This window comes from Myxine glutinosa, chromosome 5, assembly GCF_964187855.1.
Source record: "Myxine glutinosa chromosome 5, kmMyxGlut1.1, whole genome shotgun sequence".
Classification (NCBI taxonomy): Eukaryota; Metazoa; Chordata; class Myxini; order Myxiniformes; family Myxinidae; genus Myxine; species Myxine glutinosa.
Window position 1 is genome coordinate 30,798,367 of NC_136265.1, and position 27,910 is coordinate 30,826,276.

Sequence of the window (27,910 nt, forward strand, 5' to 3'; positions counted from 1 at the left end):
TAGTCCTCAGAAGGTGAATCACCAAATCCTGGAGAAAAACTCGAATCAGCTGTCAAAGCTGCAACACAGATAATGTATTGGGGAACTGCAAGCTGAAAAGGACGACATGGTTAATGGATAGGAGTGGTTGGAGGGACAAATAAGCTCTGAGGATTCACACGAGTCAACACGCCGACTGCCTTCCTGAAAAGGCACATACATCATCAAAAACGGTGCCAATGAGGGAATACCAAGGAGCAGCGTTCATATAGCCCTCGAGATAACAAGTGGAGTAGGCTACAATGTCCAACATGGAGGTCCAACAAAGTGTTGAGGGAGTTCAGCAAAGAAGAATACATCACAGGGTATATGTACGGAAGTAAGTTGAAGCTCCAGCACACAGTGGGTTAAAGATGAGCCACAGTGGCAAAAGAATTGGTGCGTCATTAAACCTTCACAGGTTCACGTACAGAACATCCCCGCTCCCTTTCATTGTGCATGTCGGTTTTAAAAGACCACTCCAAACAGATCATGGCAGCTCCAGAGAAGTCCCAAAGTCTGTCTGTCTCCTGTTCTTTTCTCACGCCTCTCTTCTTGCTCCCTCTGCTTTTCATCCCTCCAACCCACCAAGACCCTGCAGGATGTACACGTCCCTCAAACAACAGAATCCTTGTTTGCCTTGCAAAACCAACAAAAAGAATCAGTTTATGACTACTCACCTCTTTTCTGACTACTCACCTCCACTCTTTTCATCATCTTTCTTCTCCCCTGTGGAAGCACCTTCTTCAGTCAGTTCCACCTCACTCTTCCCCCCCCCCCCCCCCCCCCCCACAGCTTCAAGCCAGCAGTTCACAGCAAATCGAATGTCTTCTTTCATCACGATCCGCACATTTTTAACCACCATGAACACCTTTTAATTCCCTCCTTCTTAGCTGCAAATTCCCATCTTGGTTTTGCTCTTCTCTTCTTTCCTGTTCATTCATTGCATTGTCCACCTGTTGCCCCAATCATATTTAGTGGCCTTTTCCCTCCATCCAATTCTTCCAATATCCAAGTTTTTTAATACGAGATTAAATAAATATCTCACAATGATTTCCAATTATATTTTCCAATCAGCTTTATTTGTGTTCAATTGCACTGTACATTCGGGGGTCATTTGTATACGTATACGACAGGGCGAGGAATTTGTACAGTGCGACAGGCAATTGTACTGTATACGACAATGCGAGGCGTCAAGAGGCTCATAGGCCTGGCCCAGGCCTTCAAACGACCATTGCACACCAGCATGATGAAAGCATGGCGAAGTTGGTTCATCAGCAAGTGGACCAAGAACAGGTGTTTCCCATGGACCCTCACATCGATGATTCTCTGTGGTATGCAATTAATCCCTCCTTGCTGAGTCATTCGGCAGCACCATCAGTCCATCACCGATGTTACCAACACGAGTTACAAAGCTTCATGACAGCACGACCCGTCTGCTTCACCTGGTGACCTCCATTACATATGAGAGGAATAAGAAACAACCAACTTCTTTGCCAAGTTCTCCATTCCATGGAGGCAATAACCCAGGTTGTGAAAAATATTCCATGGAGACTACCCTCAGGGACGACGCCATTTCGAGGAACTGCCACTCTGTGCATGGTGAGAGGAAGTGGACCTTTTTCACCATTTGCAAGACGCCATGGCCAAGGAGCCCAGCCGGGTCCAATGTGGGCTAACTTGTGGGTCCCAAGTGTGTCCTGCACCTGGGCCCCAACTGGATTTGTAAATAGCCTCCACTATGGTCCCAACTGGGCTCGGCCACATATGCTGTACATGGGATTTTTGTGGGTTAGCCCACATTGGCGAGACATGGGATTTGTATGGGTTACACATGGATGGGGACACATGGGTTGTTGGAAGGGAACGCACCCCGTGACCAAGGAACACAAGAAATCCGACAATCGACTTGGTGCTGAAAGACAAAAGAAGAGTTGGAAGCCGAGTTATCCGCAGACATGTCAAAGACCAAACGATACCTGTACTTGTATGCTGAGACAGGGTTACACCAATGGAAACTCAGGCTGATGAAGAAGAGTCCTTACAGGCCGTATTGGGTGAGGATTTGTTTTTCATTCTTCCTTGTTGATTGTGTATTCCATTCCGGGTGTACACCGGTTTAGAATAGATAGACCGTATACCTGCATGTCGCAAGAGGCAACTAAAAGGGTTGGCGTCAGGAAGGGCATCCACCAATAAAAACATTGCCTCAACAAGCGTTACACCTAGGTCCCCCGTCGGTGAAGTGATGTGAGTTGACAAAGTGGAAGACGCAGAAAACATGCTATGATATGATATTCCGCTCACAAGGTTCAGACATACATGGCGGCGGCCATCTTGGATTTTGACGTGGCGACCCAATTTTCAACAGCGTTCTTCCTTGTGCCTAGATACACCCAAACACCAGATTAGAAGTTGGTACTTTGCTTATTTTTCAAGATATTTCACTCACAAGGTTCAGACACATATATTGTTGTGGATTTGAGAATTGTTGGAAATATCACCCTCTGCAGAGTGTAATGAATTCTTGTAAATATCTCCGTTTGGTGTGTAAAGGTCAAAGGTCGTCCTCTTAGTTACTCCATATACATACACGCAGGCCACCATATACCCTTCTAAATAGTTATTTCTTTATTATGTGTATTAGTTTCGGTACTAAGTCCACTACTATTTGTAGCTGTGATGGAGGTGCTGGCTCAGAACGTAAAGGAGGGTTTACCGTGGGAGTTGTTGTATGCAGATGATCTGGTGTTGATTGCGGAAAGTATGGATGGACTGAAGGAAAAGATGAACACGTGGAAGGAATGTATGGAGACAAAAGGTCTGAAGGTGAATATCGGAAAGACGAAGGTGATGGCAAGTGGTAAAGCATGTGGTGAGGTGGAAAGAACTGGGAAGTGGCCCTGTGCTGTGTGTAGGAAGGGTGTTGGAGTGAACTCCATTCAGTGTACAATGTGCGCTGAGTGGGTTCATCAAAAATGTAGTGGTCTGAGAGGGTCATTAACCAGTGTGGCAGCTACATTCAAATGTAAGGTGTGCACAGAGGGAGCTGCAGATGGAGGAAATGTTGAGTTGGATCTTGGAGACGGTGTGAAGCTGGAAGGTGTGAAAACATTTTGCTACCTCGGAGACATGCTGAATGGAGAAGGTGGATCAGACTCGGCAACGGTTGCTCGAGTGAGATGTGCATGGAAGAAGTTTCGGGAATTGAGTGGCGTGCTGATGATGAGGGGAGTGTCGTTGAAGCTGAAGGGAAAGGTGTATGCTGCATGTGTGAGAAGTGTTATGATTTATGGGAGCGAGACATGGGTAATGAACGTAGAGCAGCAACGAAGGTTGGAAAGGGTGGAAATGCGAATGGTTCGACGGATGTGCGGAGTATCGTTGAGAGAGAGGAAGACAAATGATGAATTGCGAAAGATGATGGGAATAGAGCCTGTGATTGATGCTGTGAAGAGGAACAGGTTGAGATGGTTTGGTCATGTGTTGAGGAAGGATGAAAGTGACTGGTTGAGAAGAGTGATGGAAATGAATGTAGAAGGAAGTAGAAGACGGGGAAGACCGAGAAAGACTTGGCTAAAGATGGTGGAAGAAGAAATGCGGGCAAGGGGGTTAACAAGGAGAGATGCAGAAAATAGGGCAAAATGGAGAAGATTGTCATGGGGACCGCAAGGCTAACCCCCGCTCTAGCAGGGAAAATGGCCTTTTAAAATGCATGTTGTTGTTGTTGTTGTATGTGTATTAGTTTAAGGTTGTGTTTCCCATTAGTTGACACTACATTGCACCGAATTCAAATAAGGTAGATTCCCTTTCATTCCCAAAGCCCCCATTCCCAAAGCCTCGATTGCCAATTGCATTCGCCCTCCATTAAACACGCGGTCGGTTCGGAGAAGAAAGGCGTGGACCCCACCTCATCATGAAGGGTGGAGCCCCGAACGACCAACCAAGGCTCAGGGGTATGGCTTGAGAGGGTGTGGCCTATATAACCCGTTGCCGGGAGCCCCCACCAGAGATGAGTGAGGGAGCCCCACGAGCAGTTCTGCAGAAGGAGTTCTGAAGTGAGAGTTCTGTGGAGGGAGGTGCTTGAAGGTTCATGAGAGTTGGACAGAGAAGGTACAAGGTCGGTGAGAAGGCACGAACGAGAGGCGTGATCCAGCAAGACTGAAAGAGAGAGACGTGAGGGGGTGCCTGTATTGCGGCAATAGGCCGAGACCCTCTAGGCCCTATTGCCGGTCGGTGAGACGCGAAGCGGAGCTGTGTTTGCCGGGTTTTCACGTCGACCCCAAAGCGTGGATTGGAGCGCGCGCTTGGAGCCGGACCTCGACGCCACCATCTACCTGGACCCTCCTCTGCCGTCCCAAACCATTCCTGCCGTTCCATCCTTTTGTGTACGTGAGTTTGTTTTGTGTGTCTTGTCCCTGGGTATAAGTAAGCTTGTATAAGTTAATATTGCACTGTGTCCTTCTGGTCCTTCCATCCTTCTGTAAATTATTTTCTTATCTTTCCTTCTCCTTGGTTCTTTTGGTCTTGTACATAATAGTTAGTAATAAATTATATTTGTTCTTCCTACCTTGCCTTCTTTCCTTCACATCCGTTAGTCCTTGTCTTTTCCATCATTGAATACCTGTGGCACGATTTGGCCAACGTTTAGGATCGGGTTTAGTCTTTGGTAATGGCTCGAACGTCGTGTTGCTAACACCGCTCGGCAATTATAACATCTAAAACCGGGGTTCGAGCGGGAGTCCCTCCCCTGCTCGCGGTCAGGAGTGGCACTCAGGTCCTTGGGACTTTTCGTAGACCAAATACCCTGGCTGCTCCCGACCGGGAGGAGCGTTGGGACCCCCAGGACTCACGTCGGTCAGTCGCGGACAAGGGGATTGATCCCCCCTTGATAAGGGGAAAAGGGGCCGACAGAGAGATCCGCAACAATATGGTGGCGGCCATCTTGGATTTTGACGTGGCGACCCAATTTACAATAGCGTTCTTCCTTATGCCTAGATACACCCACACACCAGATGAGAAGTTGGTACTTCGCTTATTTTTCGAGATATTTCGCTCAAAAGGTTCAGACATATATATGGTGGCGGCCATCTTGGATTTTGACGTGGCGACCCAATTTACAATAGCGTTCTTCCTTATGCCGAGATACACCCACACACCAGATGAGAAGTTGGTACTTCGCTTATTTTTCGAGATATTTCGCTCAAAAGGTTCAGACATATATATGGTGGCGGCCATCTTGGATTTTGACGTGGCGACCCAATTTACAATAGCGTTCTTCCTTATGCCGAGATACACCCACACACCAAATTAGAAGTTGGTACTTCGCTTATTTTTCAAGATATTCATCTCACAAGGTTCAGACATACATGGCGGCGGCCATCTTGGATTTTAACGTGGCGACCCAATTTTCAATAGCGTTCTTCCTTATGCCTAGATACACCCACACACCAGATTAGAAGTTGGTACGTCGCTTGTTTTTCAAGATATTCATCTCACAAGGTTCAGACATACATGGCATCAGACATACATGGTGGCGGCCATCTTGGATTTTGACGTGGGTTGCACCCACACACCAAATTCGAATGTGGTCCTTCGCTTATGCACGCACGCAAACACGCATGCACACACGGACGGACGGACGGACAGACACACGGACGGAGGGGAAAACCATAGTCCCCCTTTCGCTCCGCTGTGCGACGGGGGACAAAAAGAGAACCCTGCCAACTACATATGGGCAGGGTACAGCCCGAAGTACCCTGTGGGGGACCTCACCCCCTCTCGTCAAAATCAAGGTGGGGAACCTGATCGAAGCAAGGGTGGAAATCACTCCATTTATGACGACGAAACGTCTGATGCCCCACGTGGAGATCGGTTTCTGAGGTTTGGGGCATGGAATGTCAGGACAATGACAGGGAGATCAGAAGTGGTGGAAGTATTGGTCAGAAGAAGAGTGGACATATGTTGTGTGCAGGAGACGAGATGGAAGGGAAGTGGTGTGAGAATGGTGAAGGGTAGGCAGGGACAGAAATAGAAGTTTGTGTGGCAAGGGTGCCCGGAGGACGTGCATGGCGTTGGTGTCCTGTTTTCTGAGGAGTTTGAAGACAGTGTGGTGAGTGTGACTGGAGTGAGAGAAAGGTTGATGATGGTGAAAATGATGATTGGAAAGCTCTTGGTGAACGTCATCTCGGGATATGCTCCGCAGGTTGGTCGGAGTGATGAAGAGAAGGACAATTTGTGGTGTGCAATAGAGAAGCTGATGGAAAACGTGAAAGATGAGGAAGTTGTTGTGGTAGGAGGAGACCTAAATGGACATGTGGGAAGGAGTATGGACGGCTTTGAGGGAGTTCATGGGGGTTACGGATATGGTGTGAGAAATGGAGAAGGTGAAAGGATTTTGGAGTTTGCTGATGGAGCTGATTTGTTGATTTGTAATACTCAGTTCCATAAAGAGGATAATAAACTTGTTACATACAGTCACGTGAAAAAGTAAGTACACCCCATGTAAAGTTTTGACTTTTTCAACATATTTCAACATACAGCTATTTGATCTTCATTTCAACAATATTGATAGATTAAGGTGATATAACATAACAAATATCATGAAACATTTACATTTTGTAGTCCATTGTATAATTTAAATAAACATAAATGCAAATTTTGCATGTGGAAAAAGTAAGTACACCCCTACATTTATCACTACTTTAAATATCTAAAATTAAAATCAGGTGCACCAGCTCAGGTGCAAATGATTAGAACATCGTTAGAGAGGATCTTGGAGGAACCTGTCTTATTTAAACCTCAGACATTTAGTTTGGTTTGCTCTTTGTTGTTGAAGTGTGCAGCGTCACCATGCCTAGATCAAAAGAGATCTCTGAGGCCTTCAGAAAGAAGGTTATATATGCCTACGAGTCTGGGAAGGGATTCAAAAAGATCTCCAAACAATTTGAAATCAATCATTCGACTGTCCGGAAGATCATCTACAAGTGGAGAAGATTCCAAACAACTGCCAACTTGTTCAGGCCAGGCCACCCCAGCAAGTTCAGCCCGAGAGCAGACCGCAAGATGTGAAACAAGTCTCTAAGAACCCCAGAATGTCATCACGGGACCTACAGGTAGCTCTTGCCACTGTTGATGTCAAAGTGCACGAGTCTACCGTTAGAAAGAGGCTGCACAAATTTGATCTACATGGGAGGTGTGTCAGGTGGAAACCTTTGCTGTCCAGAAAGAACATCAGGGCAAGACTAAAGTTTGCCAATGAACACCTAGGCAAAGACCAGCACTTCTGGAACAATGTGCTCTGGACAGATGAGTCAAATGTAGAGCTATTTGGCCACAGTACCAGAAGACATGTTTGGCGAAAACCAAAGACAGCATTTGACCACAAGAACCTGATACCAACTGTAAAGCATGGTGGTGGAAATATTATGGTTTGGGGCAGCTTTGCTGCATCAGGGCCTGGGCAGCTCACCATCAAAGAATCCACTATTAATTCTTCATTGTACCAGAGGGTGCTTGAGGATAATGTGAGGCCATCTGTCGGAAAGTTGAAGCTCAACCGAAGGTGGACGTTGCAACATGACAATGGCCCTAAACATACCAGTAAATCCACCAAGGAATGGCTGAAAAGAAAGAAATGGAGGGTTCTGGAATGGCCACATCAAAGCCCGGATCTAAATCCCATTGAGATGATGTGGGGGGATTTGAAACGAGCTGTGCATGCAAGAAGCCCCTCAAACATCTTAATTTGTTGTTGAATAAATTATTGCAAAGTCAATTTGTCATTGTTTTTTGTTCAATTAGATCACCTTTATCTATAGATACTGTTTAAATGAAGATCAAATATTGATATGTCCACATATGTTAAAAAGATAAAACACATTTCATGGGGTGTACTTACTTTTTCCACATGTGAAATTTGCATTTATGTTTATTTAAATTATACAATGGACTACAAAATGTAAATGTTTCATGATATTTGTTCTATTACATCACCTTTATCTACCAATATTGTTGAAATGAACATCAAATAGCTGCATGTTGAAAAAGTCCAAACTTTACATGGGGTGTACTTACTTTTTCACATGACTGTACATGTCAGATGGGTCGACGACAACCGTTGACTACCTGATGGTGCGTAGGCGAGATAGGGGGCACCTCCGGGGACACAAAGGTGATCCTGGGGAGGAGGCTGTTTCACAGCACCACTTGGTTGTCTGCGACATAAGGGTGAAAGGTGCGAGGAGAGCTCGGCGGGTGAAGTACCAACCGAGAATGAAGGTGTGGAGGTTGAAAGAGGTGACGGTGACGGAGGCATTAAAAGAGAGGCTGAGTATGGTCGAGGATGATGTGGTTGAGCTTGAAAGTGGTTGGATGTCAATGAAAGATAGTCTGTTGGGAGCCATTAGTGAGGTATGTGGATGGACAAAAAGACCACCGAAGCACTCAGAAACATGGTGGTGGGATGATGAAGTTGGAAAGAGGATTGACGAGAACAGGAAGAAGTTCAAGGAGTGGCAGAAGGCAAAGGATACGGGGGCAGAAAAGGCAAACATGAAAGTTATAAGGCAGCCAAGAAGGCTGCAACGAAAGAGGTAGCAAAGGCGCAGGAGGCATGTAGGAAAATGTTCGGAGAACGCTTGGATTCTGAAGAGGGTCAGAGAGTGGTATTCAGGATTGCAAAGCAGATAGCGAAAGAGAGGTGCGATGTGATGGGGGTGAGTTGCTTGAAGGATGAAGAGGGACAACTCGTTGTGGACCCAGATGGAATTAAAGGAGAATGGAAGAGATATATGGAAATGCTGTTGAATGCAGAGAATGAATGGGATGGCAACATAGAGAGTAACCCAGTTTTAGGACCAGTAGAGAAGATAACTGAGAAGGAAGTTGAGGAAGCTATAAAAGCAATAAGTAGAAAAGCAGGAGGGCCGGCGGGAGTTGTGGGAGATATGTTGAAGGCAGCGGGAAGTTGGGGTGTGAAGAGAATGACAGAGATCTGTAATCTGGCGGTGAAAGAAGGCCGCATTCCAGTGGATTGGGAACTGAGTACCCTCGGCCCTCTATACAAGTGGAAAGGTGACCCTCTGGACTGTGGCTCGTATCGAGCAATAAAGTTATTGGAGCATGGAATGAAGGTATTGGAAAGGGTGTTGGAGAGGATGATAAGGAAGAAAGTGAAGATCGATGAAATGCAGTTCGGATTTATGTCAGGAAGAGGAACGACAGACGCGCTTTGTATTGTAAGGCAGTTGCAGGAGAAGTACATGGAGAAGAGGAAGAAGCTGTTTCTTGGGTTTGTTGTTCTGGAGAAAGCATTCGATAGGGTTCTACGCGAAGTAGTGACATGGGCACTGAGGAAGTTAGGAGTGGAGGAATGGTTGATCAGAGTAGTGATGGCAATGTACGATAGAGCGCGCACAGCTGTAAGGACGAAGGACGGGAACAGTGGTGAGTTTGAGGTGAAGGTGGAAGTGCATCAGGGGTCGGTACAAAGCCCACTACTATTTGTAGCTGTGATTGAGATGCTGGCTCGGAATGTAAAGGAGGGTTACCATGGGAGTTGTTGTATGCAGATGATCTGGTGTTGATTGTGGAAAGTATGGATGGACTGAAGGAGAAGATGAACAAGTGGAAGGAATGTATGGAGACAAAAGGTCTGAAAGTGAATATCAGAAAAACGAAGGTGATGGCAAGTAGTAAAGCATGTGGTGAGGTGGAAAGAACTGGAAAGTGGACGTGTGCTGTGTGCAGGAAGGGTGTCGGAGTGAACTCCATTCAATGTACAATGTGCGCTGAATGTGTTCATCAAAAATGTAGTGGTCTGAGGATCATTAACCAGTGTGGCAGCTACATTCAAGTGTAAGGTGTGCACAGAGGGAGTTACAGATGGAGGAAATATTGAGTTGGATCTTGGAGACGGCGTAAAGCTGGAAGGTGTGAAAACATTTTGCTACCTAGGAGACATGCTGAATGGAGAAGGTGGATCAGACTCGGCAACGTTTGCTTGAGTGAGATGTGCATGAAAGAAGTTTCGGGAACTGAGTGGCGTGCTGATGAGGAGGGAAGTGTCTGAAGCTGAAGGGAAAGGTGTGTGCTGCATGTGAGAGAAGTGTTATGATTTATGGGAGTGAGACATGGGTAATGAACGTAGAGCAGCAACGAAGGCTGGAAAGGGTGGAAATGCGAATGGTTCGGTGGATGTGCGGAGTATTGTTGAGAGAGAGGAAGACAAATTATGAATTGCGAAAGATGATGGGAATAGAGCCTGTAATGGATGCTGTGAAGAGAAACAGGTTGAGATGGTTTGGTCATGTGTGGAGGATGAAAATGACTGGTTGAGAAGAATGATGGAAATGAATGTAGAAGGAAGTCGAGGACGGGGAAGACCGAGAAAGACTTGGCTAAAGATGGTGGAAGAAGAAATTACGGGCAAGGGGGTTAACAAGGGGAGATGCAGAAAATAGGGCAAAATGGAAAAGATTGTCACGGGGCCCGCAAGGCTAACCCCCCGCACGAGCCGGGAAAATGGCCTTAAAATGCTTGTTGTTGTTGTTGTATTCGGGGGTCATTTAGCTCCTGGTCTTGAGCTGTATCGTGTCTGGCTTGCCAGGCAACTCCTTTTTCTTTCATCTTCTGTGATATACAGGGGGTTCCAAAAGGACCCGGACAACTTTGGTTGTTCATAATATATTGTTGCGGTTTTGAGTTTTGTACAATAAAGGTTAAATTTCCCCCTCATAGTTTAGTCACACAACAACATGTAGCCTCGCGATAGTTCAGTTATCTCTTAGTATTTGTGAGCATAGTCCTTTTCCTGTGTTGGTTTTGCGTTGAGTAGAATAATGAGAGTTAGGTCCTTTTCATTGTTCCTCCATTGCCTTCTGCTGCCTTACGCCTCCTTATGCTGCCTTTGTGGCTTTTTGGCGCGAATTAACACGAGGCAGGCCTGGCAAATCGAGCAGGGACCGAATGAGGGCGGCGGAGAAGCTGACGGTAAGCGCGAGCCACCAATCAGGGCTCGAAGGGAGTGGCTGCGGCAATGCGTCATAGGGTGTGGTTGGAACATTCGAGAAGGCTAAGGGCGTGGCAATAAAACCCGTTGAGTGAAGCCCCCACTAGCAGTTCGGTGAGTTATGAGCTGGGTGATGAGCTTGATGAGTTATGAGCTGGGTGATGAGCTTGAGCAGTTCTGCGAAGGGAGGCGCGTGATGAGAGTTACGAGTTCTGGGAAAAGACGCGCATGAACCAAGTATAAGCGCTCGTACCAAAGTGGACGCTCGGTTGAGCTCGAGGCCGAGCCTCTATTGGGTTACGTGAGTGATAGCGCGCCAGCAACTAAACGCGCTGTGGAAAGCCGCCGAGAGACGCGTACATTCCCTCCCGCCTTCCTGCCTCATCTGCCCCTTTGTTCGAGAGACGCGCTACGAGGATCCTTTCCACCACCTGCTTGCCATCTTCGCGGGACGTGCTGTGACCGTGGAGAGCCACGCCGGGCGAAGCCATTCCTGGACGACCAAGGCAGCGCGTGAACACCATCCCACCTGCATTCCCCCTTTGTGAGTGTGATCGGGCCCGTGTCTGGGTTAATATAAGACTGCTTAAGTTCTGCTCTGTGTCTGCTTTCTACCGACTTGTACATATAAGTGTAAATAATAATTAAATAGTGTTCTTCCTTTATTCGATCGTCTCGTGTTTTCCATCATTGACTATGATGGAAAACATTTTATTCGTAAGCGTGGTACGAATAAAACCGCTCTAATCGGGTTCCAATACTAACGGTAACTGCACGGACCACGTGGTATGCAATCCGCTCGGTGTACCCAAATTACACGTGGCTCGTGCGAGGCTTGGTTCCCCGCTTCTGTGGCGGCACAGGTATTTAGGTAGGTGTGAGACTTGTCCCGAAACCTTACCTTGCGTTTGCCCGGAAGGGGCGTTTCAGGTCTTGGTTACGCCGGCCCAGAAGGAACAAGGGGCTTAATCTCCCCTTGGTAAGGGTAGGAAGGGCGGCGGAAAACCGTAAAAATATTAACAATTATATTTGTATTTGGTTGTTATTATATTTTATTATATTTTATTTATTATATTTATTTGGTTGTTAATAATATGTTAATAATATATGTTGTTAATAATAAATATATTTTGAATCACAAATGATACGATACCCCTTGGTTTATACCATACAGAAACTCAATGTTTTGTGCACACCATGAATACATTTCAATGTGAGCTCCGTTTGTCGTGCACAGGACATCAAGGCGGTTCACGAGCTCCTGCCATGTTTGGCTCAGCATGTTTGCGTCTACGCATGCAGCTGTGATCCGAGAACGAAGATCCTGCAGGAATGCCACCTTGGTGTTGTAGACAACATATTTGACAAAGCCCCACAGAAGAAAATCAAGGGGGTTATGTCTGGTGATCGTGGGGGCTAAGTGCTTCGTCCGTCTCGGCCAATCCAGAAACCTGGAAATTTTTCATTCAGGACGGCTCTGACAATTAAGACCCAATGAGGGAGAGCGCTGTCCTGTTGAAAAAAGACATCGGGTTGGTTGCAGGTCTTAAATATGTGGGAAGGTCGAATCCTTCCAACATGTTCATGTAAATTGTTGAGGTAACTGTATCCTCCGCAAAGAAAAACGGACCCACCAAGCGGTCATGGAGAAGGCCACACCACACATTGACATTTGGACTGTCGCGTATGTGTTCAATGACCACATGAGGTTTTCGGAGCCCCAGATCCTCACATTGTGCAGGTTTACCTTCCCCGATACATGAAAGCAAGCTTTGTCTTTGAACATGACCTTTTTCAGGCAATCTTCATCATCCTCTATGCGACTGGGCATTTCCAAGGCAAATGCCTTGCTTTTATGTCCATCATTTGTTTTGAGTTCCTGCAAATTCTGCACTTTATATGCATAAAGCTTCTGTCTTTTATGCAAAATCCTGTGTGCAGTGGTGGTTGGTCATCCCAGTTCTCTGGATGTGTGTCGGATTGATTTTATGGAACTTCGCTGAAATGTCTCACGCAATCGTTCGACATCTACGGGACTCGTGCTTGGTTGGCCGGTACTTTTCTGTTTCTGACAACTTCCATTCTCCTTAAACCTCTCGTTCCACTCTGATACAAGTCCTCAATGGTGGATTCCATTCAGACCTTGTATGGAAATTACGCTGAACGTGAGCGTCGGATCTCGTCCGGATGAACCATTCAACGCACTGAGCTCTCCTATGAAGTCGCCATTTTCTTTTACATTAAACCACCAGACCTGAAAATGAAGAAGACTTTTTGAGTTTATATATTTATATATATATATATATATATATATATATATATATATATATATATATATATAACAAAGCGTATAGTTATATCATTTATGGCACTAAACATTAGGGTGGTCCAAAAATGCAAAAAAAAGCACTTTTTTATCTGGATTTTGATGCTTTTGATGTGGCCTGTGGATTTTGTGGCCTGTGATTTGATGTGATTTGATGTGGCCTGTGATTTGATGTGGATTTTGATGTGGCCTTTCCCCAGATTATTGTTAGAAATGGTCTAAATCATTCACCCAAAAAATATTTTGCATCTGAGTCATCTACAAACTCATACACACTCAACATATAAATTTGTCATTTTGGTCAATTTTAATGAAAATCGTCCATGTTGAGAGGCTTACAAAGACTTTAGAAATATTTTTTCCCTAAATAATGTCATTGATGGTACATACCCCTGTGAAGTCCTCATGGTCGAAACATGAGTCAGACATGTATGAACATGTTTCAAACATGTTTCAAGCATTGTCAAACATGTTTCGACCATGATGATTTCATACTCACAGGCGCAATGCGCATGCAAAAAGTCATGAACCACAAAATGGCTTAGTACAATAGTGCATGTACATTTTCCACCTAGGTTGCTATTAGATTGTTCTCATTTAGCCAAATTTGGTGAAAAACGCCATATTTCAATTGAAGTGTGTATGAGTTTCTAGATGGAATTGAGCGAAAATATTTGGTGGGTGAATGTTTTCGACCATTTCTAACAATAATCCAGTAGAGCATCAAAATCGGAGAGATCGATGTTTTTTGGACCACCCTACTAAACATATTAACCAAAGTTGTCCAGGTCTTTTTGGAACAACCTGTATAGTGTATATGTACATTGGAGATGCAAATGAAGTGCTGATTTCCTCGTATGATCAAACTCATGTATTTTTAAGTCGTAAAAGGTTGTGAAAACTTTATCACAAACTGAACACTTGTTGGGATTTTCACCCATGTGAATCATTCAATGTTTATTTAGGCAATTTGCAGATGTGAACGCTTTGTTGCAGAAAAAGCATCTGTGTGTCTTTCCACCTTGAGGGATACTTTCATATTTCTTCAAATGTGATAATGTAACAAAAGATTTTGGGGATTAAAAAAAAAGAAGAAAAAAAAGAACATTCGCATGGCTTTCATCTTTTATGATTCTTCACGTGAATGTCCAGTTGATGATGATATCTGAATGTTTTGTCATAAACAATACACACATGCATGAATCCTCTCATGTACCTTCAATGTCCACGTCCTAGTGAAGAACTTTTCAGTAACGTAACACTTGTGTGGCCTTTCCCCGCTGTGTGTCATCTCATGTTTCTTTAGATCGGATGATTCTATGAAGGATTTTCGACAAACAGTACACATATGCGGCTTTTCTCCCTTGTGAATTATCATGTTTCTTGAGGTAAGATGAACGCATGGAGGATTTTTCACAAAATGAACATTTGTGTGGCTTTTTTCCACTGAGTCATCTCATGTTTCTTTAGATCGGAAGATTCTATAAAGGATTTTGGACAAACAAAACATTTATGCGGCTTTTCCCTACTGTGAATCATCTCGTGTTTCTTGAGATAAGATGAACACGTGAAGGATTTTTCACAAAATGAACATTTGTGGGGCTTTTTTCCACTGTGAGTCATCTCATGTTTCTTCAGATCAGATGATTCTATAAAGGACTTTGGACAAACAGAACATTTGTGTGGCTTTTCTCCCTTATGAATCATCTCGTGTTTCTTGCGGGAAGATGAACACGCGAAGGATTTTTTACAAAATGAACATTTGTGCGGGGTTTCTCCCCTGTGAATCATTTCATGTCTCTTTAGTTCGGATGCGGCTATAAAGGATTTTTTACAAACAGAACATTTGTGTGGCTTTTTTCCACTGTGAGTCATCTCATGCTTCCTTAAATCGGATGATTCTATAAAGGATTTTTGACAAACAGAACATTTGTGTGGCTTTTCTCCCCTGTGAATCATCTCGTGTTTCTTGCGGGAAGATGAACACGTGTAAGATTTTTTACAAAATGAACATTTGTGCAGGCTTTCTCCCCTGTGAGTCATTTCATGTCTCTTTAGTTCGGATGAGACTATAAAGGATTTTTGGCAAACAGAACATTTGTGTGGCTTTTCTCCCATGTGAATCATTTCGTGTTTCTTGCGGGAAGATGTACACATAAAGGATTTTTTACAGAATGAACATTTGTGCGGGTTTTCTCTGCTGTGAATCATCTCGTGTTTCTTTAGTTCGGATGAAGCTAGAAAGGATTTTTTACAAAACGAACATTTGTGTGGATTTTCAACACTCATGTGTTTACTCTCGTGCACATTTCGTTGAGAGGAGTATCTGTAGGCTCGATCACAGACAGAACACTTGTGTGGCCTTTCACCGGTGTGAATCATCATGTGAATATTCAGATCGTATGCACCTATGAAGGATTTTTTACAAACTGAACATTTGTGTGGCTTTTCTGTCAAGTGAATCATTTCATGTCTCTTTAATGCATATGTAGTTGTGCAAGCTTTCATACAAACAGCACACATGTATGGCTTTTTACCTGTATGAATCCTCTCATGCATCTTCAAATAATATGAAGTCGTGAAACACTTTTCACAAACAGAACACTTGTGTGGTCTTTCACCTGTATGGATCCTCTCATGTACAATTTGGTGAATTGAAGTTCGGAATGTTTTTTTACAAAAAGTGCAATTGTATGGCTTATTTCCAGTGTGAATCCTCTCATGTATCTTTACATAAGAAAAACTTGCGAAGGCCTTTTCACAAAAGGAACACTTGTGTGGCTTGTGAACATTGTGGTCGAGCTTGTGTGTTTTTAGAGAAAACGAATTTGTAAGGGATTTTTCACAAAGAGAACACTTGTACAGCTTTTCATCATTACGAGTGTTTTCGTGCATCTTCATAGCAGATGGAGTAGTAGTGAAGGCTTTTTCAAAAACAGCACATTGCTGTGCTTTCTCACCAGTGTGAATTAATTCATTATTCTTCAAAACAAATGAGGTTCCCCTTCTCCTGTCCATGTTCCTTTTCAAAATAGCGTTTCTTGAAAAAGAGCGGGACCAACTTGAACACAAATTGATGGGATTCTCCATCCGTGCCTCTGCAATGCAAAAAATAAATTAAAAAAGACAAATAGAAACACTCGACATTGTTTTGAAAAAGTATCCGATGCTTCACCATTCATCGCAATGCGGTATTTCCTCGCATAACGTGCATTCATTTCATGCATCTTCGTTATTAAGTGGCTGATGAATTTAGGACCATTTTTCATGGACCGTGGACATTTTTCCTTGGTGTGAGGCTGCCGGCAATCACCAAGCTGTCTCTGCGCCAACTAAACTTGCCCGAGATGGCTGGCGGGATGCTGAGTATGCGCAGACCAATACTAAACACGCAGCGACCCTCAGCCTCCAGTTATTTGTCAGTCATATCCGTGCATGCACGCCTCAAAACCTAAACTTATCGTGCAATATCTTGCTTGTCCTTCACCACGATGATTGGTAGAGGATCAGCAAGTGAAACAAGTTCTTCTGTAAGGAATGCTATTTCAGAAAATGTGAAATAAAAAATGATCAAGTGATATGAGAAAGGTGAATGAGCCGTGGACATTGACCGAGCGTTTGGACTTATGGAATCCACTTTACGAACGATTCGTGCAAATGCTGATAAAATAAAAGATAGTGCTCAGAGTGTAACACCATTAACTGCAACAAAAGTTAGACTATCTCTATCTCTCTGTCTTTGTGTCTTCCCATCCACCCACGTTCTGCCAAACAACTTCCACTTATTACATTGTTACTTATGTAAAAATTACGCGTTAGGGGTTTCAGCTAATGTGGTAAATTCTCAGAATGCATGTTCCCTTAGTGTGCCTGCAAAGTCGGGGTCACTGAGTTTCATTGTTTTGAAGTTATAGAGGAGAACACGAACACACGAACACACACACACACCTCGTTTTTTCATTTCTGTTCCTCACAATTCTATCCCTCTCTTACACACACACACACACACACACACACACACACACACACACACACACACACACACACACACACACACACACACACACACACACACACACACACACACACACACACACACACACACACACACACACACACACTTAATTAATTGTACAGTATCGGTTGTTCCTAAACTTAAATAATTTAAATGATTGTTGTAAATGATGTTAATTTTACAACATCCCATATTCAACTTTATTTAAATTTTAAACCTCCAACATAGTTCCTCCACCTAAAGCAAGAACGTTAACCCGTAAGCAACTGACTAGTTTCCCCACTGCATGGATCATCAGCTGGGCACCGTTCTTCCTCGAGGTTTCAATCCTTTCAGCCCAGGACCTCTCCAAACGGCACGCACACACACACACACACACACACACACACACACACACACACACACACACACACACACACACACACACACACACACACACACACACGCACGCACGCACGCACACACACACACACACACACACACACACACACTAGTAAAACAGTTCTCCGAGGACATTCAAATGGAATTTGGGCTAGACAAGTGTGCCAAGTGCAGGGGTTGAAATTATCGACGGCATCGACGGCAAAAGCCGGCGTGCCCAAGCTATTTGCCGTGCTGCCCCCAAACTTTTCATGATCACTACGGCAGAGAGTTGCAGTGCCCTTTTTCTTTAGTTGCTGCTGTGCCCCAGTTCTCAGCAGTGAAGCGTATTCTTGGGGATTGGAGGCTAAAACTGGGGTTGGGTATGCAGGAACACCTTCTGCGCATCAGCACAGAAGGGCCCGACCCTGACGACTTTGATCCTACACGTAGCGTTGCCAGGTGGCATTCTATGAGTGCATTTGGACTTAGACCTGATACTACACCCCTCTCCCCCAAGGGTGATTGAATTGTAATCATGTATACCTGACTCAAGACTGAGTCAGTATTGAGTAAAGATGATGTCTGATGATGATGATGAAAAAAGTTCAACTCTGTCAAACAAAAGTTAAACTTTGTTACATGGACATGATGACAATGCAGTTCTGAGTTGAGTTGAGTTTTCTGAAACTGTTTATATTCTAAAAATACATTATCAAAAAGTTTAAGTTGATTTACTTGTTCTGTCAGTAACATTTCCCTGCCTGTTTAAGTTACCGACACACTTTGCCTTTGTGCCCACAATAATAATTCTAGATTGCCTTGGTGCCCCCTAAATCCAAAAGAAAATGCCTTGGTGCCCCCCAAACCCAAAAGAAAATGCCTTGGTGCCCCCAAAAATTTGAAGTCATCAAAGGCAAACATTGCTGTGCCCTCCCTACAGAGTAATTCGACCCCTGCAAGTGCTCATTTGTACAAGGTAAACCAACAAAAACAGACATGAAAATTGACCTAGAAATAACAATACAGCGGTTAGAAAACGAAGCATCATACAAATACCTCGGAGTAGAAGAGGGCCACCAAATGTCACAACAAATGCATAAAACAATCTCCAAAGAATATCGATGTAGAACGAAGCGGATCCTGAAAACATACCTCTCCCCAAGAAACAAAAATCAAAGCCATAAACCAGCTCGCACTACCAGTGTTCCAATATAGCTGCGGAATAATAAACTGGCCCCAATCAGAAATCAACAAGTTCGACATCAAAACAAGAAAACTCCTTACCATCCACAAATTGTTTTACGAAAACCAGTGCATCCTGAGAATGTACCTGCCAAGACAAGAGGGAGGGAGTGGCCTGATGGAACTAAACCAGGTGCACAGAGCGACGAGTGTAGGACTAGCTGAGTATGTGAAAATCTCAACAGACTATCGAATGCAGTTTGTAAACAAATATGAACACAACAAACCTGAAAAAGTATCCCTAACTCACCTTGCAAAGAATTTCCAAAAACAGGTGTGAATAGAACATACCGCACAGGAAAATGAAACGGCAACAAATACAGCCCCAACAATTACAAAAAAGACAAAAAAATATACACCAACAACTGGGACAATGACAAAAGAGCAGGAAAATACAAAAAAGAATTGGACAGAGTGGGGATAGACAAAGAAGGCTCCTTGGAATGGCTAAGAAGAGGTCAGCTCAACTGGGAATCATAATAAATGACCAAGATCAAGGACACTACACCAATGGATTTAAAAAGATGGTGGGACTGAGCCAGACAGACAAGTGTAGATTTTGCAAGAAACAGGGTACTATTCACCTGCCCTTGGCATGCAAAAAACTATCAGAACAACTTTACACACAATGGCACAATAAAGTATGCAAAGTGATTCATTGGCATATCTGCAAAAATGTAAACATCCCAGTACCAGAAACCTCATGGAAACACGAACCAAGGGCAATCACTGAAAATGAGGATGTCATGCTCACGTACGACCTGATGATTCCATCGAGTGTGAACATAGAAAACAAAGCATTGCGTCCAGACATTGTACTCAGTAACAAAATGGAAAAGACAACATTGCTGATAGAGATATCAGTACCCAGCAATTTTGGTAAAAATAATGCAGAAATCAAGAAAAAGATCACATTATGAAGACCTCAAGAATGAAATGAAAACATCCTGGAAGCTGAAGAGCTGACATCGAAAGTGTACCAGTGATAATTGGAGCAACAGGAATGATGAAGAAGAACCTCAATAAGATTTTAAAAACCATCCCCGGGAATATTAGCACAAATGAACGACAAATGGAGGCAATCCGGGGTTGACAGTTTAGCCCCCTATACACCCTTACACCTGTATAGCCTTTGGACCTTTTTGACACTTTAGATACACTCTTTAGACCTGTTCGACACCTTTAGACATTTACATCCTTTAGACCCCTTGAGATCCTTACACCTTTTCGACATGAGAAACCCTTGAGATCCTTTTGACCTTGTAGACCCCTTATACCATTAAGACACTTCAGACCTTTAGACCCTTATGACCCTTTAATCCTTTATACCCTTTAGACCCCTAAGACCATTAACATCCAATTTACACCTTTTTAGTCCCATTAATGACCCTTTCAACACTTTAGACTCCTTTACACTCCCTTAGGGTCTAAATTAGTATAAGGGACCTTCCACTGGATAAAACCTAATGTAACGTTTTTCAGCGATTCAGGACATGCTCATCCTACATAGTTTTCACTGTGTGAATGCAATCGTAATCAGGCTTTTCAGACCCCTTTCAGGGCCCATAAATTTCCATTGAATCAAATTGAAAATCAACGTTATCATCGAAGGCAACCCAACTACAACCACCCTCCATCAGAGGATGAGTGTCTAACACTTGGGGCTATTCATTATTCTTATTCTTGTTTTATTATCAATTGCCACGGCACCGGGCTACAAACAGATGCGGAGGAAGATTCGGCCGGGCAAGGTGTGCCTCATGCTTAAAAAGTATTGGACCTACAAATTTGACCATAAACACTTTTCGGCAATGCAGTGTCCAATAAGTAGGTGGTCCACCAAGACCCGTGCATGTTACAATGTAAAAGGCAAGATTAAAAAAAAAACAGCAAAATATAAAAACATGCATTTTAAATTCTGATTAAAACATGGGAAAAAAACTTTTTTTTTGTTTTTCACGTGTCTGCAACTATAAACACAAAGAGCTCCCGGACATCAACAATGATACTTTACACTTCTATGGTACAATGTTTTAAGCAAAATTATAAGCAACAAAGGGAGTTTGTTGTGAAACATCATTTTGGTTAAACGCAGATGCAAAGGGTTCAGAGTTTCATTAATTGCTCACTTTCTGTTGTGAGTGAATCTTCACACGGTTCTTCCTTCATACGAGTGATGTTCAACATCTGAGGAACGTTACCATGGAAATATCCGGGTATCACTTGACCCGTTTCATCTGTGCAGAAATGGAATGACGTCATGGCCGTGGAGTATTTTAAATACCGAGTACATCTTGTGGGAATTCCAATCGTTTTCTCTATTATGAAATAACAAATAAGAAATTGAAAACTTATTTTAAAGTCGACGAATAAATGTTTAAATGTCGTTCTGAACTTGCCTTGTGAAGAACAATTCTCCCCAAGTTCAAGTTTCACCTTCACCTCCTCATTTAAATCTACAACAAGATAAATCGAGTCTGAAACCAAACTCAACACACCCGATTCCGCCATTCCCATCATCCAGTATCGTCATCTTCAACTTGTACAATGTTATTATGGATTCTTACCTGGTGAGGGGAAACCACCTGCAGGTTCAGGTTTCACCTTCATCACCACTATAGGATCTGCAGAGAAAGAAAACCTGTTTTATACAAAGCTCAGGCTCAGAGTCGTTACTTTGAAACAAACTAGTCTTAAACTCTTCCTTTATTTGCTCTCCCAGATATTCATCAACGTGGTTTATCCATCATGAGAGAACCCCATACCAGGTTCCAGGTCAGTCCTGTCCCCTCCATCACTAAGGTTCTGAACCCACAGATCCCAGCAGCACCTCCTGGATCCCCTCTGTTCCCTCCATCAGAGCCCAAATGTGAGTGGGCGCAGCACAGGAGATATCAGTCCATGACCATTAGCACAGAGTTGCAGAACTGATTCAGTTGGTTGGCGTTCGTATCTTCACAACTTCAACAAGGAGCTGATCCAATATGACCCCCGCCTTTTGGGTGGTATGAGGAATAGATGAGTGTAATATGAAAGCTGAATCTTGAACGGTTTTGAAATAACACGTGCACAAGCCAAGTTACCGAGATGGTTGCCATGGCAACATAATTCAGCCAATGACCGCCTTGATATAGTGAGGTTGAGATAATGTCATGAGGAATAGACATCTGCAATATGAAAACTAAATGTTCAACGTTTTTTGAAATATCGCACCCACAAAAGTAGTTGAATGGATGATCGGTCATGGACAGATGATCGGTCGGTCAGACGGAGCTCATTTTAATTTCCCCCATCTCTGACCTTGTCGGAGGGGCAGGGGACAAAAAGAAAGGAAACCGCTATCATTCCCGTGAATCGAAAAATTAATTCTAGGAACTAATGTACTGGTCGTTCTCACATTTCCCAAAATGAGTACATTTCCTAAAAGTTACGCTCCTGTCATCCTGTCCAAATGGTCCTTATTTCACTTTCACAACGTGACTTACCAACTTGCCAGGCTTTGAAAAATGAGGGGGGGAGTTGTACAAGCCCAGCTCAACCATACACCGATGATGAAGCTCGTTTATTGTATTTTTTTTAGTGTACAAGTCGATACTTCCCCCCCCCCCCCCCCCCCCGGAATGTCCGGGACTCGACGTGTACTCAGAATCGACATCAGTACTATAAAAGGAGCTGTGTGTCTGTCCGTGCATCTGTTTGGGTTCTAACCATTGGTTGGACAGTTTACCTGACTACACCCACAATTTCTATACTACAGCCACCATGTTGGTTCTCACTGCAATATGAAGTCAAAGGCATCTTCAAAGCTGTCAAATTTACAATTGCCACTATATTGCCACATTACAATAACAATTTACAATTGCCACAATTTATAACTGCCCCCCGAAATTTTTTCCCTTTAGTGTAAAATGAACATTGCAGGAAGTACAACTCTGTCGAATGGTAGCAGAATCATTGCCATTGATAGAGGCAGCTCGGAAATATGCTGTCTGAAGAAGATTATTATCTATATAATAATAGCGTAAGGACTCGACTTTGTTATCCCTTTTACGCCGCAACCAGTGACCCGATGCCCACAGCACTAATGGATTTACGATCTACGAACCGCACTCTTTGTTTATCACGTACAGCCATACTCGAAAAATCTGAATTAGCCGACGTTGGGGCCCAAAAGCATCCGATTAACTGCCGATACGACGCCATCTTACGACGCCATCGTATTGGCGTCTGCTCAGCGAAGGCGAAGCAAGCCGTCCGCTGATTGGACAGGCGAAGGCGAAAGCAAGCCGTCCACTGAGTGGACAATCCAGAGCATGCATTTGTGCCGGTGTCGGCGATCGTTGTTCATATACGCACTCTTCATTCTCATCTTTCTTCCTAACTCTTACTCGGACAAGCAAATCCCCTATGCCATCCATAATGGTACACTCTATCCATACACCACATCCTCCCTTCCGTGGATGTTCCACGGGTTTCGGCTAGTTATTATTATTATGAACAACAAGATGAATTCCCGGGTTTGACCGATCTGGTTTTTTTGCTTTTGCCATGGTCTGGAGAACTGAAAATGGATCCCTGCCTCGACAATCAGCTGAACAGACCAGGTAGGCTCTTATATGTAGCCCAAACGACTTTTTAAAGAAGATAAATCCAACTTTAGTTTTGCATGTAGCAGATGAGAGCGACATTTTTTTTTCCACGCCAACCCTACATAGAGAGCACTGGCATATTCTCTGATTATAGGAGAGCAGAAAGCATTAAATATTCCACTCTTTCGATGTGGGAATGCTCGTTTGCTTTTATGAGTGGGAGGATGGTGAGGAGGGGAGTAAAAATGGGGCAGATTTGGAGGTAGGAGGTTGAGGCTTTGTGGGGAGGTGGAGGGGTTGAAGAGTTGTGCTGTGGGGGTGGGAAGGCTTTTTTAAGGCTTGAAGTGGGAATGAGATTGATACCTCAGGGTTGGGAGGGAAAGGGTGAGGACTTTGGGTTTGGGTGGGTTGAGGGGGAGATTAAAGCCGGGACAGAGTTGGGAGGGGGAGGTTGAGGCTTTGGGAGATGGAAGTATGTTCGGTAGGGGAGGGGGTTGAGGAGTTGTCAGAATTGCATGTGTAAGTTTACTCAGTAAAAATGTAATTGGCCACATGCGTGTAGGGGTGTGTGTGTGTCTCACTGGGGGAGGAGGAGGGGAAATCACCCTATGGGGAATGTGCTTGTATCTGTGGCATAAGACATTGAATTGCATAAATGATTTTTTTTTTGGAAAAGTGCATGCTATTTTCTGAAATTAATTGTGTAATTGTTAATTTTAAACCCCTTACCCAATGACGGGCATATGCGGCCACAGCACAACGAACAATGGGAGACCATAAAAGCCGAAGCCCTTATGACCATCAGACACACAATTGAGAGACAAAGCTGGTGTTCACAAAATAGAAATACCGTGCAGTGTACTATCTTGCAATGTTCATTTTTATTTCCATTCCCCCTTACTGGTGTTTTGCTCCATCTTTGACCCGGTTTTAGTCTGTCTATTCTTCTTCTGCCAACGACATGTACCCTACTCTACTTGTACTACTCTACTACGCTAACCTGGGTGTGCCACAAATCCCCTCTATTACTCCGGCCTGACCAACAGTCAATTCCTGCTCGTTTTCGGTTAGTGCCTCAACAACACCCTCATCATACTAATATACGCCATTTGTGTCTGTCCGTTTGTCAGATGAATTTTTGACGCCAATACATTCCGTCCTTACTTATCCAATCTCAACCAAACTTGACAGGATGACCAAGGGTTACATAATGAAGGTTGTAGCACATTCATTTGCCCCCCTCCACAAGGGGTTTTTCTCCCCCGAGCAGGTTTTCCCCGCCATTGCCGTCAATGGGTTGCGTGTTGAGGTGTATATCCATATTAAGTTAGCTTTATCGTGGCGTTTTTCCAAAGAAGAAGATTTATCGTGGCGTTTTTCCAAAGACGCTTTAATAACAAAATTAATGATAATCGCGTATTATTAATGTTATTACAAAACAATACAAATACTAATAATGTCTCACTTTCCCAAGGCGTTTTTCCGGCAGTGATAATGTGTAGAACTAGCTTATAGTTATAATGGCCTTTCAATGGGACTGGCTTCCTGGCTTTTACAGGAAGTAAAAATATTATAAACCACAAACACGTATGCTTAGCTTTTTAAACAGTCGCTAATGCTTTTTATAACACTAAATGAAGAAATTTGGAGGAATCCCGACCTCCGTAAAGTAAGGTTTACTTACAGAACTGAGCGAAGATCTACTGTACTCCATATAACCGACAAATGTTGGGTTAATAACATGGCCCTTTCTGCCACTACCGTGGCATTTTTCGTAGCAAATGTTTGAAACTCGCTCCTGCTGTTGCATATGAAACTGAAACTGTTGCTCGGGTTGTGCTCCTTTACCAAGCAGCTAGCTAGCACTTGCCAAGCCAGCCGTTCCTTCACGGTTTTGAATGGAGTGCTTGCTCGAATGCTTAAACCACTTGGCAATCTCTCCACAAGAAACTTGGTAAATGAACACACACCCAATGTTCTTGAGATCCGTCCATAGATTGACTGTAATGTATATACCCCAAAGAGGAATGACCCTTCCTGCCCCTCCCGGAGTCTGTGGGTGCACTAGTCCTTATAAAATAACCAAATAAGCGAGTGAAAACGTAGTTTAAATTCGACGAATAAATGTTTAAATGTCGTTCTGAACTTGCCTTGTGAAGAACAATTCTCCCCAAGTTCAAGTTTCACCTTCACCTCCTCATTTAAATCTACAACAACATAAATAGAGTCTGAAAACAAACTCAACACAACAGATCCCACCATTCCCATCATCCAGTATCGTCATCTTCAACTTGTACAATGTTATTATGGATTCTTACCTGGTGAGGGGAAACCACCTGTAGGTTCAGGTTCCACCTTCACCACCACTGTAGGATCTGCAGAGAAACAAAACCTGTTTCAAACAAAGCTCAGGCTCAGAGTTGTTACTTTAAAACAAACTCATCTTAAACACTTCCTTTATTACCTCTGCCACTGAAGGTGGATGGAGGTTAAGCTTTCACCCATATCTGTTTTTCTATGAACAGGATATCCCAAAAAGTTATGGACGGATTAGTGGACAGGTTGGGTGTGTGACAAAGATGAATTGATTCGATTTTGGTGAAGATCTCGATCCGAATACAACATTTTTATGCCATTCTCCAGCATTGAGTGAGAGGGCCGGCAAAAAGGGGACACATGAGAATTTTAAAAATTACCCGACGCACGCGAAGCAAAAAATAATTGGTCCATGTTTGTATGTCCGTCTGTCTGTAACCATCAATTTATGATTGAGGAACAACTTATTTCAATTGAATGTTATATTTTGAGCACGAATCAGAAAACAAAGCCACCGTTTAACAGTACTTTATCTCTGAATCCATCCCGATCGCGCATGCGAGTTAGATAATTTTGAAGCGGTGAAGCCGTTTCGATATTTAGCTATGTTCTTCTTTCCATCTCTTAAAAATGAAGAAGAACCTTTCTAACCCACTGTGTTGAACTCTAAAGGGTAATTACCTCCGCCACCGAAGGTGGATGGAGGTTATGTTTTCACCCCTGTCTGCCTGTCTGTTTGTGAACAAGATATCTCAAAAAGTTGTCGACGGATTCGGATAAAATTTGGCAGAGATGTAGCATATGTGACAAGGACGAAATGATTAGATTTTGGTGAAGATTCGGATCCGGCTACTAGAATTCTTTCAGTGATTCTTCACCATTAGGAGTTAGGGCCAAAAACGATACGTAGCAGGATATCTCAAAAAGTTGTGGGTGGATTTGGACGAAACTTGGTGGACCGGTTGGGTGTCTGACAAGGACTATTCGATTCAATTTTGGTGAAGATCTGAATATGCATTCAGAACTGAGAATTATTTAATTTTTTAAGCGATTCTTCACCATTGAGTGATATGGCCAACCAGGTGGAGGTATGCTCTCTACTGAGCACTGTTCTAGTTTTTTAAGTGATTCTTCATAATTGAGAGATTTGGTTAAAAAAGATATATTGATATAGCACACGATATATCAACAAGTTGCGGATAGGTTGTGCAGATCTAGATGTGTAGATCTAGATGCATATAACAAGCAGATTAAGATTTTGGTTCAGGTCCGAATCCAGATCAGGCCTATGAATGGGATACAAAATATAAACTGTTCAGCTTGGCGGAGGTATGCGCTGTCTACCGAATTTAGTTAAATATACTCATCAAGGTGGTTTCTCCATCATGAGAGAACCCCGCACCTGGTTCCTGGTCCGTCCCGTCCCCTCCATCACGAAGCTTCTGAACGTCCAAGATCCTGAACCCGCAGATCCCACGGACCCCTCCCGGACCCCCCGTGTTCCCTCCATCAGAGACCGACTTGGAGTCCGAGGAGTTGGGATCGTGGGTGCAGATCGGGGGATCTCGATCCATGACCGTTAACATGGAAATACAGAATTGATACAGTTGGTTAACGGTCATCTCGATACAGAATCAAAGAGAAATACATCGCGATCACACCTGTGCATGTGAAAACAATTCAGGTAAACTATTGTAATGTTGTTTTTCTCATTCCTCAAAAATTAATAAATCTTATATTACGAAATCTACCCTTCTGTTATTCTATCCAAACAGCTTTTTACACTTTGAAGGAATGAGGGATAAAAAGGAAGGAGGGAGGATGTACACGCCTAGCTGACCTATACACCTCCAGTGAGACCCGGCATCGAAACCTCATTTACTCCTTAATTACGGGAAAAGTTTCACAAAGAAGAAACTCCTTAGTTAATTACATACGAAACGACACCTTAAAACAACCGAAATAGCACGTAACATAATTCCAGTTCAGATCATCTATTTATTACGTACATGGAATAAGGCAGACACCGG

At 43.5% G+C, this 27,910-nt stretch overlaps 1 protein-coding gene across 3 annotated transcripts; it reads right to left on the reverse strand.

Annotated features, from left to right (window-relative positions):
• Positions 1-14,468: 14,468 nt before the first annotated feature.
• On the reverse strand, positions 14,469-27,771 carry LOC137427753 (uncharacterized). 3 transcript variants are annotated; one of them, XM_068117467.2, is made up of 8 exons: positions 27,283-27,771; positions 25,883-25,939; positions 25,715-25,771; positions 21,543-21,599; positions 21,375-21,431; positions 21,105-21,212; positions 19,018-19,063; positions 14,469-16,453 (listed from the first exon to the last, which is right to left on the reverse strand). In XM_068117467.2, coding segments are annotated over exons 1-8 (603 nt in total). In that variant the 5' UTR covers positions 27,503-27,771; the 3' UTR covers positions 14,469-16,452. The 3 variants fall into 3 exon arrangements, with proteins under 3 accessions (XP_067973568.1, XP_067973565.2, XP_067973567.1); XM_068117464.2 differs by lacking the exon at positions 19,018-19,063 and having other exon boundaries at positions 27,283-27,676; XM_068117466.2 differs by lacking the exon at positions 14,469-16,453 and having other exon boundaries at positions 18,898-19,063; positions 27,283-27,676.
• Between the last annotated feature and the right edge of the window lie 139 nt (positions 27,772-27,910).

Coding starts and splice junctions, on each gene's coding strand:
- LOC137427753 (XM_068117464.2), bottom strand. CDS start 27,502: ATGACCGTTAACCAACTGTATCAATTCTGTATTTCCATGTTAACGGTC. Junction 25,772..25,882: donor AGGTGGTTTCCCCTCACCAG/GTAAGAATCCAT, acceptor ATGTTGTTGTAG/ATTTAAATGAGGAGGTGAAG. Junction 16,454..21,104: donor AGATTCACTCACAACAGAAA/GTGAGCAATTAA, acceptor TTTGCATTGCAG/AGGCACGGATGGAGAATCCC.